Source organism: Pelobates fuscus, chromosome 3, assembly GCF_036172605.1.
Source record: "Pelobates fuscus isolate aPelFus1 chromosome 3, aPelFus1.pri, whole genome shotgun sequence".
Lineage (NCBI taxonomy): Eukaryota > Metazoa > Chordata > Amphibia > Anura > Pelobatidae > Pelobates > Pelobates fuscus.
Genome location: NC_086319.1, coordinates 325,084,144 through 325,101,609, shown reverse-complemented (window position 1 = coordinate 325,101,609; position 17,466 = coordinate 325,084,144). Strand labels below are relative to the sequence as shown.

Below are 17,466 nucleotides of genomic sequence, written 5' to 3'. Positions count from 1 at the left end.
ATGTGCTGCTCTATATAAAGAGAGTGTGTGTTCATAAATCTATTTAAGTGTTTGTGTGTCTATGTACCACTGTGTGCTAATGAGAGAGGATATTCAGTTTAGTACATAGACTGCATAGAGAATGTTGTTTGTTACAAAGCATAAATAAGTGAATGGCCTGGGAGATTAAAAAAAAAAAAAAAGAATGGTTGTCTGAAACCGCTCTAAATGACCAACCCAAAGTGAAAATTCAAATTAAACCCACACACGGCACACAAAATAGTGAAGAGTAAATGACCTAGTACATGCATAGCCACCAGGAGCTCTCACCTCGACCTTCATCTGGGCAGATGGATCACTTTTTTTTTTTTTTTTTTTTAGAACTGTGCTTGTCCTTTATTGTGCTTTAGACAAAATCGATCAACACAGGACTTGTGTGTGGATCAAATCTGTGAGGATCTACAAACCATCTTATTCTCTGATGTAGGTTGGCTCACTGGTTGCTAAAATTAGACTATACAGGCCGAGATGGACATTTTAGGCCTTGAAGAGGTCCAGCATTGTCAGTGATACAACAACTGCAGAGAAAGTCTAAACTGATGACTACTTGGTAGTTTTTATCAAAGAGTTCTGAAAAGTGGAGGTTACGTTTCATAATTATTTTAAACATAGCTAAATAAAGTGATCTAAAAGTCAATGTTTTCTTCATAGTAAACATAACCAGTTTTTGCTGAAATGTCCATTTCAGAAGACAGACAGTTTATAGTGATGGGAAAAAAGAGGCAGAAATATTCAGTAATTGATTGATCTGGAGAAAACTCTGCTCATTTTCAAAAATGATGGTTAGAGCAAAAAATATCAGGCTGATTTAATCAATTTTACCACAAATTGTGCCAAAATGTTTTTGAAAATTAGATAGAAAATTGTCGATGACACTTTAAAAAAAATCTCCCCCAATATCTTTAAGATTTGGACAACAGTTACCCCACTGCAACATGCGGGCCGGTGGAGTAAAGTAGTGAAAGCCATGTTTCACCAGAAACTGTTCAATAAGGATTCAGAACATACTGGGTACTATGGCTGCTGCTGGTGTAAATTACAATTGACTGACTGGTGCTCAATCATTTCAGTCTGTTGGATGATGATACACTTGGTCTTTGCTTCTCCACCTTATGATGTATTTTTCCAAGTACAAAGTTCTTAATCAGACATGCTCCCTCTACAAACAAACCAAGTCCTTGCCTTTAAGCAATGGATATCTGAAATTGAATGAATGTTGTTAACAGTATTCATGATGACTTCCCTCAGTGACTGTCTGGAGGGGTATTCAGGCTTGTGGATATTGTGTCTGTTGTTTTTTTTTTTTTATGTATTTATTTTTTATTATTCTAGGTGAGCAGTAGGGAGTGATGGGTATAGTGAGATCTCGGTTTGCATCCAAAATGTGACTTGTTCTGGTGCCCCAACTTCCCTTAAGCCTTGTCTCTCCTCTCTTATACTTGCTTTTCCCTTTCCCTATTTTTTAATGTATAGGATTTGCGCCCAATTCTGAGAGTTTTTAACTTTTACTCCTCTGATTCTAAACTCTAATTAACAGATCTTTCTGTCATGTGATTTCGGGGTTTTATGTATTGTTGTTCAGTTTTCTTTAAAATGAAACCATTAAGATTGACTTTCAAAAAGTGTAAACACGCAAGACAAGTAGTCACAATCACATATTTATTATCTAAATATAAAAAATGACGGTCAGTTAGCGGTTTTCTTCAGGTATGATCAAATGTTTTAAAAAGATACTCCAGCCATTTGGAATTTTTTGCACTTTAAAGGTATACCATTTGACTCTGTACATCTCCAAAACAGTTGAGGCACTTTAAATTTTGGATATGTTTAGAAGTCTTTATTTTTCTTATATTGTACGAAGAAAGTTGAAAAATATAGTGGTGTTCGATTACCATGTTTGCAACCATTTTGTAAGCAGTCCTTCTTTATTCATTCTGTTTAGGAGAACAGCATTCAACCCCTGGGACAGAGAATTTGCCTCAGAAACCGGAGAAACCAGATGGCGACAAAAGTACCTTTATTGCGTTTGCACGAGTATTTAGTGGTGTGGTGCGCAAAGGACAAAAAATTTTTTTTTTGGGACCAAAATATGACCCACCAGAAGCACTGTCAAAGGTAAAATTTAAAAAAAATAAAAATAATTTGATTTGAATACAAACTTGAAGTTGCTTTAAAAAGTTAGATTTTTGCTGTGCTGTAAAATTCATGAGAGTCCAATATGAAAATATTGGCAGACTGTTGGACAGTTCCACAAATGGGAAGTTCAAATACCATCTCATTAGTTGTACTATGTGCTGATTTCTAGTGTGTGTAGTTAGATGAATTCTAAATCTTGCTTGCATTGCATTAAACATAAGAATTCACAGCAGTCATTTTCCATAGAAAGAAAAAAAAAAATCCCTTTAGGTGCCATCCCACACACCATACAAATTGTCAACAGTGCTCCACCTGTGTTTGTCAATGGTACTTGTGAGCATTGTCTGGTGTGTGCATTGCCAATAATGGGATTATTTCTGTGGAATAATGAGAGGAGGACATTCTATCTTTATTTAGTGTATAGTCTGATTACACGAATATATACTTTAAAGGGACGTTATATTCACCAGAACCAACTTAATGTAGTGGTTCTGGTGTCTATAGCATGTCCCTGCAGCCTTTCAGAGAAAAGGCAGTGTCTACATTGGCAGTCACTTAGGCAGGCCACTAAATGTGCTCCCTAGTTTATCATTGGCGTTCAGCGTCTACATGGAGGTGCTGAACATTCCCCATAGAGATGCGTTGATTTCATGCCTCTCTATGAGGAGATGCTGATTGACGCAGTGTGCCATTTTGCTGGGCATCTGCAATAGCTTCCTAATGCTTTCCTGTCATTGTATTGGCTGTGATCATCAAAACTGATGATCTCAGCCACGGAGGCGGGACCAAGCAGAGTCAGGTGCAGCATGGGAAAAAGGGTGAGTAAACTTACCTTTTCCCTGCAAAGATAGGGGGGCTGGGGACATGTTAGTATCCTGACACTATAATGTTTCTTTAAAGGAGGACTGTCAAGGCAATGCTTAACTTTCTGCTCAATCCCTTGTGCCAGACCATATAAAGCCCCATGTATATATTTATTTTGCTATAGTGCTCAGGCTCTGGACTCCTGCGGTAGTAAGTGTGTTGTTACTTCCCCGGTATAGATTTCTGGTAGCCATTTCAGATAAATGGTCTCTCAGGAATTGAGGTCAGAGGTTCTCTAGATCAGAAATGCACTTTGTGCAAGTTTGAATGACTTAAAGCAAAGCGTCTCATAGTCAGCCTTGCAAAACAAATGAAACCTAAATAAAATCAAGCTTTATTTATTTTTATGCCACGTGTGTGCATGCTTTCTACAAAAAGACGCAAAATGTACCTGCTCTTCAAACTCAAGTTTTCCACTACCAAGGGAAACAATGGTGAATTCCTTACAGAGAATCATGCATATCTCCTGCAGGTTTTATGGGGAACTTACTGCAGTTTGCACGTGCACAAATAGATACAACTTAAAGATCTTTTTCTTTGTAAAATATGACATTCAAACCATGTACACAAATAAATGCGTGCTCCTTTAAATTCATATTCTTTCTGTACACATGTTAACGTAAAAGCATTGCGAGGTTTTATGCAAAAATGTACAACACTGACCTCGTTTTCAGTGGTAGGAACAGGGCTATGTTAATTCCTTGTTGAAAACAAAGTAATGGTAGAGCATTTTCAGGCCATTTTTTCTGTTGTCTGCAGCATTTTCATAACTTTTTTCCTGATTGCAAGTAGTTATTTTTAGGTAGGTAACACATCTATATGACCATTCACAAGAAAGAAAAAAACGTCTCCAATTTATTTCCCCGAAGAGCTGGTAGTATGTGTGATCATTATACAGTAATATTCCTTCCTGGAAGAGACAACGCAAAGGATTTGTAAATTTGACAGAAACAATTACCAGCATACATTCTTGAAATGAGAGCAGCATCTTGGAAGTAGCTGAAGATATCGGTTTCTCCGAATTGGTGCAGGGCTCTGGTATGACTGATGCTGTCAAACTCCAAGCGGGGAATATGTGCTTTCAAAGGCTCGTTGTCATCTTTAAAGTACTTTTGAAGATACCTCAGAAGAAATGGAACATCTACTTAGCAAATGGAAAAAAACGGGGTGTCTTTGCATGGCCTGTTTCATCTATTTGCTGCCGATCTATACTGAATACATATAAACACACACAGCAAAAGGAATGAGCAAAATTCACTACTTTTGGAATATCAATGAAGGGGAAGACAAAATGATCAAGTAAAATGGTAAAGTCTAAAAAAAAAACTTTAAAAAAAGAGGGCGGAAAAAACAAACAAAATTCAAGCTGCACAGTATATAAAGTGCTGATCAGTTCCCACTTAATAATTATATTAATGATATTAAAAAATCTGTTTGATCTTCCATAGTCTTTATGATGTACAGTAGTTCACTCTTGACCTGGGATATCATCAAATTAAGTAGTGGGAGTTGTTGATAGAAAAATAAGATTTCAGGAGGGAGGGAGAGAGAGAATATTTATTCTATAAAACCGTTATTAAAACATGGGGACAATATAGTAGGATTATGAAATTAAGTTGTTTATAGACCATGGACTCAGTCTTTTTCCATGTGTGTAGACCCCCCCCCCCCCCCCCTTTTTTTTAAAATCTTTTTTTTTTTATTTGCGTGTTCACTATTCACTAAATTGTGGAAAATTAAAAAAAATATTTATGCAAAATTAGCTAGGTTAAAATAATTCTCCAAATCTGCTATAGCCACAGGTTGGTTATTTTTGGCTATTTTGTGTTTTTGCACGTTTCTTTTTGTTTTTTTATTTCAGTTAATATTAATCCTTTACATAGAACATTAAAGTATAACCGAGATTAACTGTAGACTATATAGATTCTAACAATAAAAATACTTAAAATCGAGGGTAAGACACAGGGCCCATCAGAAAGTAGCGGCGACCATAGCCAGGTTTCCTTATGGTGGTATTTTGGAGGTGGATATTTACAATTGAATAAAAAAAAATTAAAAGTTGGGGGAATGTGAGACTAAAGAATGCCCTAACTGTCCATTATCATATTTCACTTCTAGAGTTTTACTCTTAGTGGAGCTAATACCCCCTCACCCGCCTCTCTCCCCCCTGCTAAAAGCTTGTGTAGGCCCAGCAGAATCTAGTGGACGTATCATGTGTACTCTGTTATAGTGTTTTACTTTACAGGATTTAAGACCTTCTTTAAATTGTTGTATTCAGATTGTTAATAATGCTACTGTAAAATGTGTTCACAAATCAGAGTGATATATTTTATTCCCGGCAGGGTCTACACAAAAATGATTGCCTCTGAGGTGGGCAATAATAAAATCTACACCTTGGATGCAGTACTAAGATTTATAGATTGTACAGGATGGAACTGAATGTAAATCGACAATCAATAAACTTTGATTTTGCAGAATTTTTTTTTCAAATCTACACCTTATATAGTTAAAAATAAACCAAAAATCTTCCCTGTTGAAACCGATCATAAAATGTTTTAAGAAATCATTTAGGCGATGTACAATCCGATAGTGATGTATGAATACAAAAGAATAAAAAAAAAAAATCTGTTTCTATTTGAAGTTTAAACTTGTTACCAATAGTTATTCCTTGGCTAGATGGAATGGCTTCCTGCTTTCCTGACACACATAGCAAAGATTCAGCATTATACAGTAAGACCTTTTCTTCCATGACTTGTTTTATTTGGTTTTAAAAAAAGAATTCAGAGAAGGCCCTCCAATTTCTGGTTGTAGGAAATTAGTAATGATGTTGACCAGACTTTCATAGCTGCTGTGCGGGAGGCAGGATTCTCATTCTGTTTGTAGATATGCAACATAAAGAGCTGTTCATCAAATGTGCTGTCTGCTGCAATTTGTTGAATTTGAGCTGTTGGCCCCAGCAAGTACTAAATAAACACGTTTTCATCATAGCACAAAGAACTGATATATTTATTTCTCACTGATTAATGTACAGCTGGCTGGGCTTTTATCTTATTGTTCAAATATATCACAAAGGATTTTGTTGGTGGCCATAACCAATTTCCCATGTGGGAAAAACAAAGATTAGCTTGAAGCTCTTCCCTTGCCACATGGGGTAGACAAGAGGATATAGACTACTAGAAGTTGGATTTAAAGTAGACGTTCAATTTGGAGTTAGTGATTGATGCAAATTTCTAACTGATGATTTGCCATATGGTTTCCAGAAGAACTTTGTACGTAGGAGCCAAGCTCATTTATGGTTAGGCTTTTGGCACTTGTTCCCATCAGGCTTGTGTAGGTATGGCTGTAACTCATTGAATGCCAAAGTGACGAACAACACATCCTAACTGTCTTTTAATGCGGGTTAAATCATCATCTTTTTATCTTTTCTTTGTGAGTGTGTTTTTTATTTTTTACAATGAAACACGTAATGGGTAATGTGCCTCAACAGAAAAGGGTTAGTAATGCATTAACAGATGTGTTGACATGGCAGGAGTTGAAATGTTTTTCCATTGTAGTGGTACTGATAGAGAGAGAGAGGAAAAAAAATTAAGGTAAATTAAAAATTTGAAATTATAGGGGTTATCGGATTATCTTCTTAGAATTTGTTCCTATTTGGAATCCAACTTCGAACACCAGGTGACCAGCAAATGCTCAGATGACAACATTTAAAAACAGCCCATGTCTGTTGTAGAATGCAAACATCCTAGTGAAAAGGGTGAGGTGTGTTATAACTTTCACAAGTTCATTTAGACTTTGATTAAATGATGTTCTACCCTCATAACCACTTCATATCAATACAAATATTTTGAAGGCAGGAATCCCTGTGCGTCGTGTTACTTCAAGATTTTAAACTGTTTTTGGTGTACACTGTGCGCCTGTCACCTAAGTGACTCAGGAGTTAAACCATTTGAAAATGGTTTAACACTTTAAGGTGACATGGTGCCATTGAGGTCAAGTTCTCTTGTGAGTGTCTAATTTAAATGTCCATTTGTAGAAGCTGTACAACAACTGAAGCACTGGAACAAGTTAAGTTCAATGTTCTACTCCCGTTTCATACGTCATTTTGTTCTAATACACTTTAGATGCGGAATGGATAATCCCCTGAATGTACACATAGATTATAACAAAAATGATATGGTACAGAAGCTAAAAAACACTACCGTATTTTTCGCTCCATAAGACGCACCTCACCATAAGACGCACCTAGTTTTTAGAGGAAGGAAGAAACCGAGAAAAAAAAATATTCTGAACAAACTGTCCCATAGTGTTTCTTACTATGGGACAGTTTGTACAGAATATTTTTTTTCTCCCCTGTCCCATAGTGTCCCCCCCTCCCATAATCTTCTCCTCTCTCCCATAGTCTTCATCCACCCCCTCCCCATAGTCTTCATCCACCCCCTCCCCATAGACTTCATCCACCCCCTCCCCATAGACTTCATCCACCCTCTCCCCATAGACTTCATCCACCCCCTCCTCATAGACTTCATCCACCCCCTCCCCATAGACTTCATCCACCCCCTCCCCATAGACTTCATCCACCCCCTCCCCATAGACTTCATCCACCCCCTCCCCACAGACTTCATCCCCCCCCCTCCCCATAGACTTCATCTCCCCCCTCCCCATAGACTTCATCTCCCCCCCTCCCCATAGACTTCATCTCCCCCCTCCCCATAGACTTCATCTCCCCCCCTCCCCATAGACTTCATTTCCCCCTCCTCCCCATAGACTTCATCTCCCCCCCCTCCCCATAGACTTCATCCCCCCCCATAGACTTCATCCCTCTCCCCATATTCTTCTCTCCCATACTGTCCCCCTCCCATTGTCCCATAATTACTTACCTGTCTTGTAGCGTTGGCCGGCAGCACAGGGCGCACCGCGGTAGTGGAACTTGAATTTCATGTTCCGGTTTCCGGCGGGACTGAAAGGAAGTGCGCACTCAGCTTGTGCACACTTCCTTTCAGTCCCGCCGGAAACCGGAACATGAAATTCAAGTTCCACTACCGCAGTGCGCCCTGTGCTGCCGGCCAACGCTGCAAGACAGGTAAGTAAACCTTCCTATTCGCTTCATAAGACGCACAGACATTTCCCCTCACTTTTGAGGGGAAAAAAAGTGCGTCTTATGGAGCGAAAAATACGGTAATTTTTAATTGATCTGAAGTCAACAGTTTTTTTTTGGTTTTTTTTGAGAGCCAAAACCCCACGCTCTGGAGAATTGCACATGTTGTCACATCAAGGTCAATATCCCTGTATACGTGGTAAGACTTTCTTAATAATGTTTCATATACGTTGGCAGGAAATATTTCCCTCTTGGGTAATGTTGCAATGGTTATTTTCTTCAAACTATCGACATTTAAAGTGGCTGTCATCGCTGCAAGACCCTAAAAAATAAAATAAAAAAATTAGCATTTCATGAAGATATAATAATCTTTATGAAATGCTCATAAGGACTGTGCTAGAATTTCACTGAAATTTGAATCCTGTCAAAACCTATCGTAAGGCAAAGTAGGGACTACTGGACTATTTTGTCTTGTATATCTTTCCTGTGCTTAACAAAAAGGTGCAGCTACCGCTGTCACTAGTGATGGCTGAGGGCGGAAAAGCTCTTTCAATGGAGAGTCTTGTGGGATCCTTCATCGACGTCAGTGTTGTACTCTTGCGCATGCAGATGAAGCACCAGTAGCTGAAGACCTTCGTCGAAAAAGATGGCAGCGGCCTCAAGGGACTGCTTCAGGTAAATAAAAACGACCTTTCCCTGCACTGAATACAGCAGGAATTCAGCGCTAATCAACACACAATACATGCAGAATGGGAAGCAACCCAAGCGAAGGAAACCCCTCAAGTCCTTCAATGGGTCATATACAACACAAAAAAGATGGAGTAGGGCTGCGCCAATATGAATAAAATAGTCTTAGAGAGGGTAGGAGGTCTCGCTAGAGTAGCAGTAGATAATCAGGGAAACTAGATAAGCCGTATTCTCTTCAATGGAAGTGGATACGTCTCAGGGTGTTAGTTCGTATATATGAAACAGAGAAGAGGTAGAAAGCAACCAATAGTGCAGTACGTCTAGAGTCTGCAAATATGAAAAAAAAAAACAAAGTCACAGAGCCGTTTTACAGCATCCCTTATTTGTGGTGGGAGAGGCGTTTGTTTACTTGTTTTCTTTTGTAAAAATTAAATGTAAATGTAAAAGACAAAACAAAAAAAAAAATCTCCCACATTAAAGGCCAAGATAATGGATATTTGTAGGAAGCTTTATATGCAACATAAATAATTTCTTTCCCATTTACTTGTATTCTTGAACGTGTAAGACAAGGGGGTGATGGTAAGGTCCAAGTATCCACCCACACCTGTGTCAGTGGGCTCCATGCACTGTACTTTTAAAGTGCAGTCTGTAGGTGTATGGTAGAAAATGGATACGATCTAAATGGACAGATATATATTGTATTTTTAAATAAAAGAAAACATTCCATCCGGAAAGTCTGGTTCTTTTTTTCTTTCTTTCTTTTTTTTTTTTTTTACTTTTTCTTTTTAACATATTGCTTTGTCAGATGCTTTCTACCACCTTTGGTGTCTGAAATGTCTTTTCACACTTTTTTTTTTTTTTAAAGGTTTAAATCTTTTTCAGATGCTGTACAGATTTAAACTAATGTTACTATACATTTTTCTTGAACTTAGATAGTCAAGCCAAATTTCAGCTTTCTTCAGAAACACATTTTGGCAGACACCAAGAGTAAGGAAAAACATGAGGAGGACCTGATCCATGGTGTGCAAAATGTGTTAATCATTTTCATACCAATTGGAACTAACATACAGATCTGCACACGGAGGACAATGGTTAGGAGATATATGAGCTATGGTGTGGGTTAGAAAAGACAAGTGTTTAAGAATTATGGCAACAAGTCCTAGAAGCCTATACAAAAACAAGTTATAAGAGGAAATATAATGTATAACCAGGGAGTCCGGGTGGAGTGTGCAAGGGCAAAAAATTTTTTATAGAATAAACTGCTCTAAATAGAAATGGTAATCTACAATAAAAAGGGGCCGCTTGCCAACAGGGACAGTCGCATATAGCTTGGGCTCCTCAGAGTAAATCTCTTATTGTCCCTGCTAATCGACTTAACTACTTTGTTTTTAGCACAAATCATGATTAATCTACTAGGGTATACCCTGTTCAGTGTTTGCCCTGCTTCTGCCTGATTCCAGCGGGTGTAACCCATGCTAGCTGTATCTGCGGCCTGCAGACGTACTTGAGGCAGGGGAGGCGGCCGATCCTCTGTTCTGGTTTGAAGATAACTTGCTCTTGAGCCCTGTTCCCATTAAAAGCAGATTGGAGGGTTGAGGCCTGCCAAAATGGCCACCAAGCTGGAACCAGCTGCTCCACAGGCCTTACCACAACCTCCTTCCCTTGAGGACCTGATCCTACAAGCCTATGACCGGCTTAGTGTTCTATTCTGGGCAAAATTGTAAAAATCGCATACCTCCTCCTGTGAGCAGAGCTGCGGCTCTACAGTCCCTGAATGCTAGACGATGCCGTGTGGCGAGATCTATTCCAGGCGTCCCTTGCAAAATATCAGAGGTGGAGGCAAAGGCGGACACCGCGGCCGTCGCATCATATCCGATGGTCAAGCTCTCAAGCCAGCTACTACTTGCCCAGATTGCGAGCCGCTCGGGCATATCTCCTCAAGTGTGCTGTCCGCACTCGGATGGCTTCACCTATGCAGAGCTGAACACTGGACAAGAGAGAATCGCAAGTACAAGCACCTGCAATCCTCAAGGAACATCATACCCGTGTGGCTTGAGCCTAAAGGGGCGACCTGCTCAATGTGGCTGGATATCTGTTTACTACTGACAAAGTCTCTCCTTCTGTGGGCATAGGATGAGTTGGCTACCGAAAATCCCTGCAGCAAAGCTTGTTTTACTCTTGTGTTTTGTTTTTGTTTTTCCAGTTAGGAAGATACTACGCTCTCTTTTCAATTGTTTATAAACAACTTGTGCTGTAGTCTAAAGCATACATCCCAGTGGTATTCCTCTCTTGTTTATTTAGCTGTCTATATATTTCATATATTTATCTTAGTTTAACTATTGTGGCAATTAATATCATTGCCTAGGAAATGCAATTGCTTTAACATAACCTCTTTCACTACCACCCATACACACTGTATATCCTACATCATTATTGCTGTAACTCTGACATTTCATGAAGATCTTGCTTTCAACCTTATTGTATTTTTTCATGTAAAATGTCATTGTAAGCTTGTTAAAGGGAAACTCCAGTTTTCCTGGCACAGCAGGTTCCCTCTCCCTCCCTCCCCCAAATCCCGGTTGCTGAAGGGGTGAAAACCTGACGATGTCCCACGTCGCTGCTTCTCCCTCCGTGCCGCTCCTCCTTCTGACTGCGTCGGCCGGTGGGCGAGACTGATCCCACCCACTGGCTGGGGAGACCTAATGCGCGGCAATACCGCGCATGCGCATTAGCACTCCCCATAGGAAAGCATTGAAAATGCGTTTCAATGCTTTCCTATGGGGAAATGAGCGACACTGGAGGTCCTCACACAGCGTGAGGACGTCCAGCGACGCTCTAGCACAGGTTTCCTGTGCTAGGAACCAGGAAGTGCCCTCTAGTGGCTGTCTAGTAGAGATCCTCGAGAGGTGGAGTTAACCCTGCAAGGTAATTATTGCAGTTTATAAAAAACTTTAATAATTACACTTGCAGGGTTAAGAGTAGTGGGAGTTGGCACCCAGACCACTCCAATGGGCAGAAGTGGTCTGGGTGCCTGGAGTGTCCCTTTAAATACCCAAAGCACTGCAAAAATAAAGAATTATAAAAATCCTCATCGGTAGCTCTAGGCAAATGTCACAAGATTTGGCTATCTGCATTTAACTTACATTTAGTCCAGATATCACAAACTGAACCTCAGCAATCTTATTCAACATCAATCTATTATCAAAAATGATAACTAGGAATATATTCTATGATATGTATTCTCTTACTTTAATTGATACACTTTTATACATCTCAAGTCAGAGGTGTGGCTGTATAATTTCTGCTTGGCATTATTTGTGTAAAAGAGAAAATGTAGCTCCAGTGTATAATTGGGACCATCTGTTGTGAATATTTTGTGCAAGATTTAAAACAAAATTATGCATCAGATTTGACAAAATGTATTACCTACAGTGATCTCGGCAGTAAAATTATTTCCTAATTTCCTATGGTCTAGTGACTCTGTGCTTATCATTTGAGTTCAAAGGGTTAGCAAGACTGGTCCAAATTTTCAATTGTTCTATAAATTGTAATCTACTAGTGGGAATCAGCAGGGGGTTTGAATGCATAATAGAGTTTAAATTGCCTTTCCGTATTAAAATTAAGTAATTTACAAGTAAGGTTTTTAAATGGCTTTTTTTTTTTCATCTTTGTTGTTAAGCAGTATCCGTTAGTGCATTTATATGTGGGGTAGTGCTAAACTTCTATAAGTTGGCAGCCAAAAAAATAGGCTTATGATGTAGTATGTGTCTGAAATCCAAGAGTTTTTAAATGAATGGAAATGTATTTATATATTCCTGCTCCCAGCAGGAGATGTAGAAAGTAATACAGTTAGAAATACAAAAAATTCTAAATACACACAGATGTCTATTGCTCTATATAGCTAACCATTTAGTGGCCATCCAATGGCTATTGCTGTGTGAGACTAACGTTGTTAAAGGGCAATACCACTTTAATGCCTTTAAGTTTAAACAACCAACACTCTTAAAGGGCTGTGTCACAACACACACTCTTTCCAAACCCTCTTTCAGGGTTTTGAACTTAATATTTTGTTAAATGCAAGTGTTGGGTATTGAAGAGCTGACTGCGCAGAATTCGTAGTGAAGTCTTGAGTTTAGTGCAATTTATGTATCTTGAGTTTGAACCAGCAAGCTATGGCATACAAAATAACCAAATGTAATCCCTAATGACCTGTCTCAATAAAGGTAAGGGGTGGGGAAGAAATATTTGTTAATATGCTCTTACTATCTGAGTTATATGCCTATATTTGGTAATCTGAAGCTTACGCCAGGATGTTCTTCATTGAATGTTTGTGAGTTCTATTTATTTATTTATCAGAAAATCAGCATCCCAGATTGATTAGATAATTCTTCATTGTGACACATCTCATTTTATGTCCTGATGAAGGACTGTGTAATCAATCTGCAACATTGATTTTCTTTTATCAGAACACTTTCATGCAAGGAGACGATAATGCCCAAGAATGAGCTTTCTTTGGTTTTTATCGTATCCATGGACTCCAGATGTTTTGTTTTTTTTTATCCCTGTGCAAACTCCACACTTTACCCTTAATCCTAGGTTCTTGAGGCCTGACAATAAATTGCATCAACTTTTGCTTCCATATCCTATGCAAAGAGTTACTAGGGTGCATTGTGTGACTTCCATCAGATCTTGGTAACACTAACATTGTTCTACCCTTTGCATTTAAAGTTCAGTGTTGGTGTGGAATTTAGAATAAAGATCAAATACCTCCATTTATACTGCCCTAAGAACAGGGGTGCCCAAAAAGTAGATCCTCAGATTAAAAAAAACGACAGCTCTCATGATGCTTAGCCATACTAAAGGCCTGCTAAGCATCTTGGGAGTTGCGGTTCTACAACATCTGGGGATCTACCTTTTGGGATCCCTTCCTAAGAGTAACATTATGTAGTTTTCATAAAGAAAATGCATGTGTTCACTGGTTAAGTTGGGCAAATCAGTGTGAAAAATAAAAGGCTAATGTAAAAATGAAATAGCATAAGAATATTGCTTAGAATATATACATCTTCACTATAAAATTTACTATGTTTTTGCTAGATTTGCTTCTTGAACTTTTCTCCTAATGTGAGAAAAAGAGTTAATGGGAATAATCTTTCAAAAATAGTAAAAGTTTTTATACTAAAATGATATATTCTCTCCTGAATTATCCCTTTATGTCAGTCTTTTCTATCTCCGTATTGCACATATGATGACTTCGTGCAATTACTCAATATAATGAATGGGTAATAATGCCCTGATCACCTCCATGCAGCCTGGGGCCCCTAAAAGTTTACAGCAACAGGACATACACGTCCGAGCCTGCCTGAGATCAGGAGGAGTTCGACTGCTGAGTTGCACCTGGCCTGATGCCGTTATAAGAAGCTGAAGCCTACACTCATCTCTGGTCGCACTAGGGCATTAACACCTGCACAACCTTAACTCTTACACTGACACTAACCCCAAGCTATCATTCGCATAAATAATGTAAATGATATGTAACAATGAAATGTTCTGGATTCTAAACACCTATATCAACACTCTACATTCAGTGTCATGGTTTATTATGAGGTCTCTAGAACCCATTAATGGATTATTTACCATTATGTATCCTCTATATTAGTAGAAAATACTTCAGATTGTGGATTTGATTCAGTGTATATTTTTATGCTTCTGTCCTAGTTACCGGCTAACTGTGCCCCAGGAGATGACCTCCCAGCCATCCCTCACATGGCTTGCTGCACAATAGACAATCTGTATCTTCTCATGGGCCGGGAATTAGAAGAATTGGATGAAGTACCCGCAGGCAATGTTCTAGGTAGGTGGATTACTTTTTAGCAGCTTCTATATTATTAAAATAGTATCTTGTCTGTGACGTATGAAGTACTCTTTATGTTCCATGAACAGAGATACACCTATACATACATGCTATTGTGCTTATATCGTGCATCAATGCCATTGAGGGTTTCTGGAATCATTCTAAACTATAAAATTGATGGAATTAGAAGGCTGTTAGTCACACTATATTTTGTATCGTTTAAGTTACATGATACATATTTTGGCAAACATTGGAAGATTTCCTCTGTGCAGATCTGCTTCTACCGAACCCTGTCACATGCAGGTTGGCAACCACTTGAGGCTATCCAGCGATGGCTATTAACAAGCACACAATACGTTATCGGGAGTCTCCAGTGGCAGAAAGGCCAAGAGTTAGATGCCTACAGAATTGCGGATAGTAGCATCAGCCACTGTTTTAACTACTTAAGCCGCCCAAGAGTGATTGGTGTTAGAGTGCAGTGTTAACCTATATTTGAACTGCTGTTTTGTTGTAGCAACACCTTTTATGTATCAACCACTTTGTGCCCAAGTTGTTTTAGTACTTTATCCCTTGTCTGCTTAAAAATGAAATAAATCCTTTTTTTTTTTATTTTTCTTCCTTTTTCCCTACTCCCTAAATGCAAACATCTTTAAGCTACGGATAAGTGATATTGTAGTTGACGCATAGCATATCTCAAAGTATGTTGGTGGTAAAGGAAGTATACTTTTAGTGTGTTTTGTAAGTGGTGAAAAAAATATAATTTACGATTTACATTGGCCCTAAAAATTAACTTTAACTTGTATTTTAAGGCATCCACTCAAAAGGCCAGTTCTTTAGTGTGTAAATAGTACACTAAAAATGTCAAATACACATGATATGTTACACTGTCTACTTTGATTGTAAACTGGGGAAACATTCAAATGTCACCAGAATATCCTATCTTCCATATTTTGGCATTTTGTATTTGTAATGACCACTAATCGATGATATGCTGAGCTATAAATAGGCTGTTTTTGTCTGCCATATGCTCATGTGAAATATAGTTGAAATCAAGTTTCCGAAACGCGAACTGTGTCATGGAAACTTAGAAATCTCTTCCAGATGTGTGTCTGTTTTTTTCCCCCCCATTCTTCTAAGTCAATCTCTTTCGGAGCTTGAGGAAACCTCTGTGGGGGCAACTTGATATTTTCGATCAGCTAAAATGTAAACGAGCGATTATTACAGCAGAAGGGAATCTCATTATCTGAAATGAGCATAGAGCATGAATGCTTGTATAACGAAACACACAAATTGCTCCTTTTGAATAAATCTATTTTTCTGGCTTTTATGGTTTTGTCAGCCACAGAACACGCTGTGTATGTTGAAAAAAAAAAAATCTTTTCGTGTTACCCTTCTTTTGTTAGGAAAAAGTATATTGTAGACGTACATATCATTTCGAGAAATATTGAGGATCATTGAGTCCTTTATTGCTTGGTTCCCATGGCTATTGCAGACCATATTTCCCATGCCAAGCTTCATGGGAAATGTAGTCTGTAACAACTGCTGTGCAAAAGGTTGGTCAATACTGTTTTTCAGTAAGATTATTATCTTATATTAATAGAGACGTGACTATTTAATGGTAGAACATTCTACAGGAAAGTACAGTACTGATTAGTAACTCTCAAAGCTATGACAGAATCCAGCGGTGTGTGAAGCTTAGTAAGGTGATCCTACTACCAACCCATTAACCAACCCAATAACCCGATAAACCAGGTTCTGAGAGTGTCTTGGAACTACCTCTCCTGTTGCATGAGCTGACTTTCTCCAGTCTTACTTTTACTAAGGAGAAATGATACAGGAGTAAGTGCAGCACATTTGTCATCGTAGTCAGCAGTAATTCCAGCCTCAAAGCAATTTATCTTTCAACTTCTAAAAATACCTGAGTGGGGTCTTTCAGTTTTACTTCGAAATTTCTTACAGATTATTCAGAAGATTTGCAAAGCTGTTCAATAGATTACTGCAACTGCCTTGTTCAACAAATAGTTGCTCACTGGAAACATATCCCCCAAAGAATGAATATATATATATGTATGTATAGCAAAATCCAAATAGGTTATGGTGGGGAAAAATTGTGATTGAAAACCCCTTCCACCTGCAGTCTGTGGATAGTTAATACAATATTAAACAAAAATCTGCACACCAGTAAAGCCATAAGACTTGCTTTTCCCACAGAAATCCCAAAACTGCAGTGATGTTACTACCGCAAAGGATTATCCTTTGCGGTAGTAACATCACTGCGGATTTGTCATTTCTGTGGGAAAAGCAAGTCTTATGGCTTTACTGGTGTGCAGATTTTTGTTTAATATTGTATTAACTATCCACAGACTGCAGGTTGTTGGTGATATATATATATATATATATATATATATATATATATATATATATTTTTTATTTTTTATTATTATTTCTGCTTGGGAACTGCACTCCAGAGTCCAGTAAAATTGGTGTTTGTCAGCAAATAAGATATTGAGGCAAATTGACTCCAGGAACTTTTAAGCAAATTAAAATAAATCTTAACTTTTATTGCAGCTTTTTAAAATAAAAATACAATGTTTCAGTTTTAGCTCAAAACTATCATCAGGTGATCAGTGCAAGTGAAAAGTGTGTGTGTGTGTGTGTGTGTATATATATATATATATATATATATATATATATACCCTTAAAAATAGCATACTTCTTACTCCCCTTGTGGACATGGTGAATGCTCAAATTTTGCACACAATCCACACGATACTGCGTACATGCACTTATTGCT

General features: G+C 38.3%; 1 protein-coding gene across 3 annotated transcripts in view; it reads left to right on the top strand.

Annotated features, from left to right (window-relative positions):
* The window catches only part of EFL1 (elongation factor like GTPase 1), a 289,883-nt gene that overhangs the window by 92,968 nt on the left and 179,449 nt on the right, over positions 1-17,466 (top strand). For all 3 annotated transcript variants that reach the window (XM_063448974.1, XM_063448973.1, XM_063448972.1), the window contains exons 14-15: positions 1,982-2,154; positions 14,537-14,672. In XM_063448974.1, the coding sequence (XP_063305044.1) occupies positions 1,982-2,154; positions 14,537-14,672 (309 nt within the window). The remainder of the gene's footprint in view (positions 1-1,981; positions 2,155-14,536; positions 14,673-17,466) is intronic.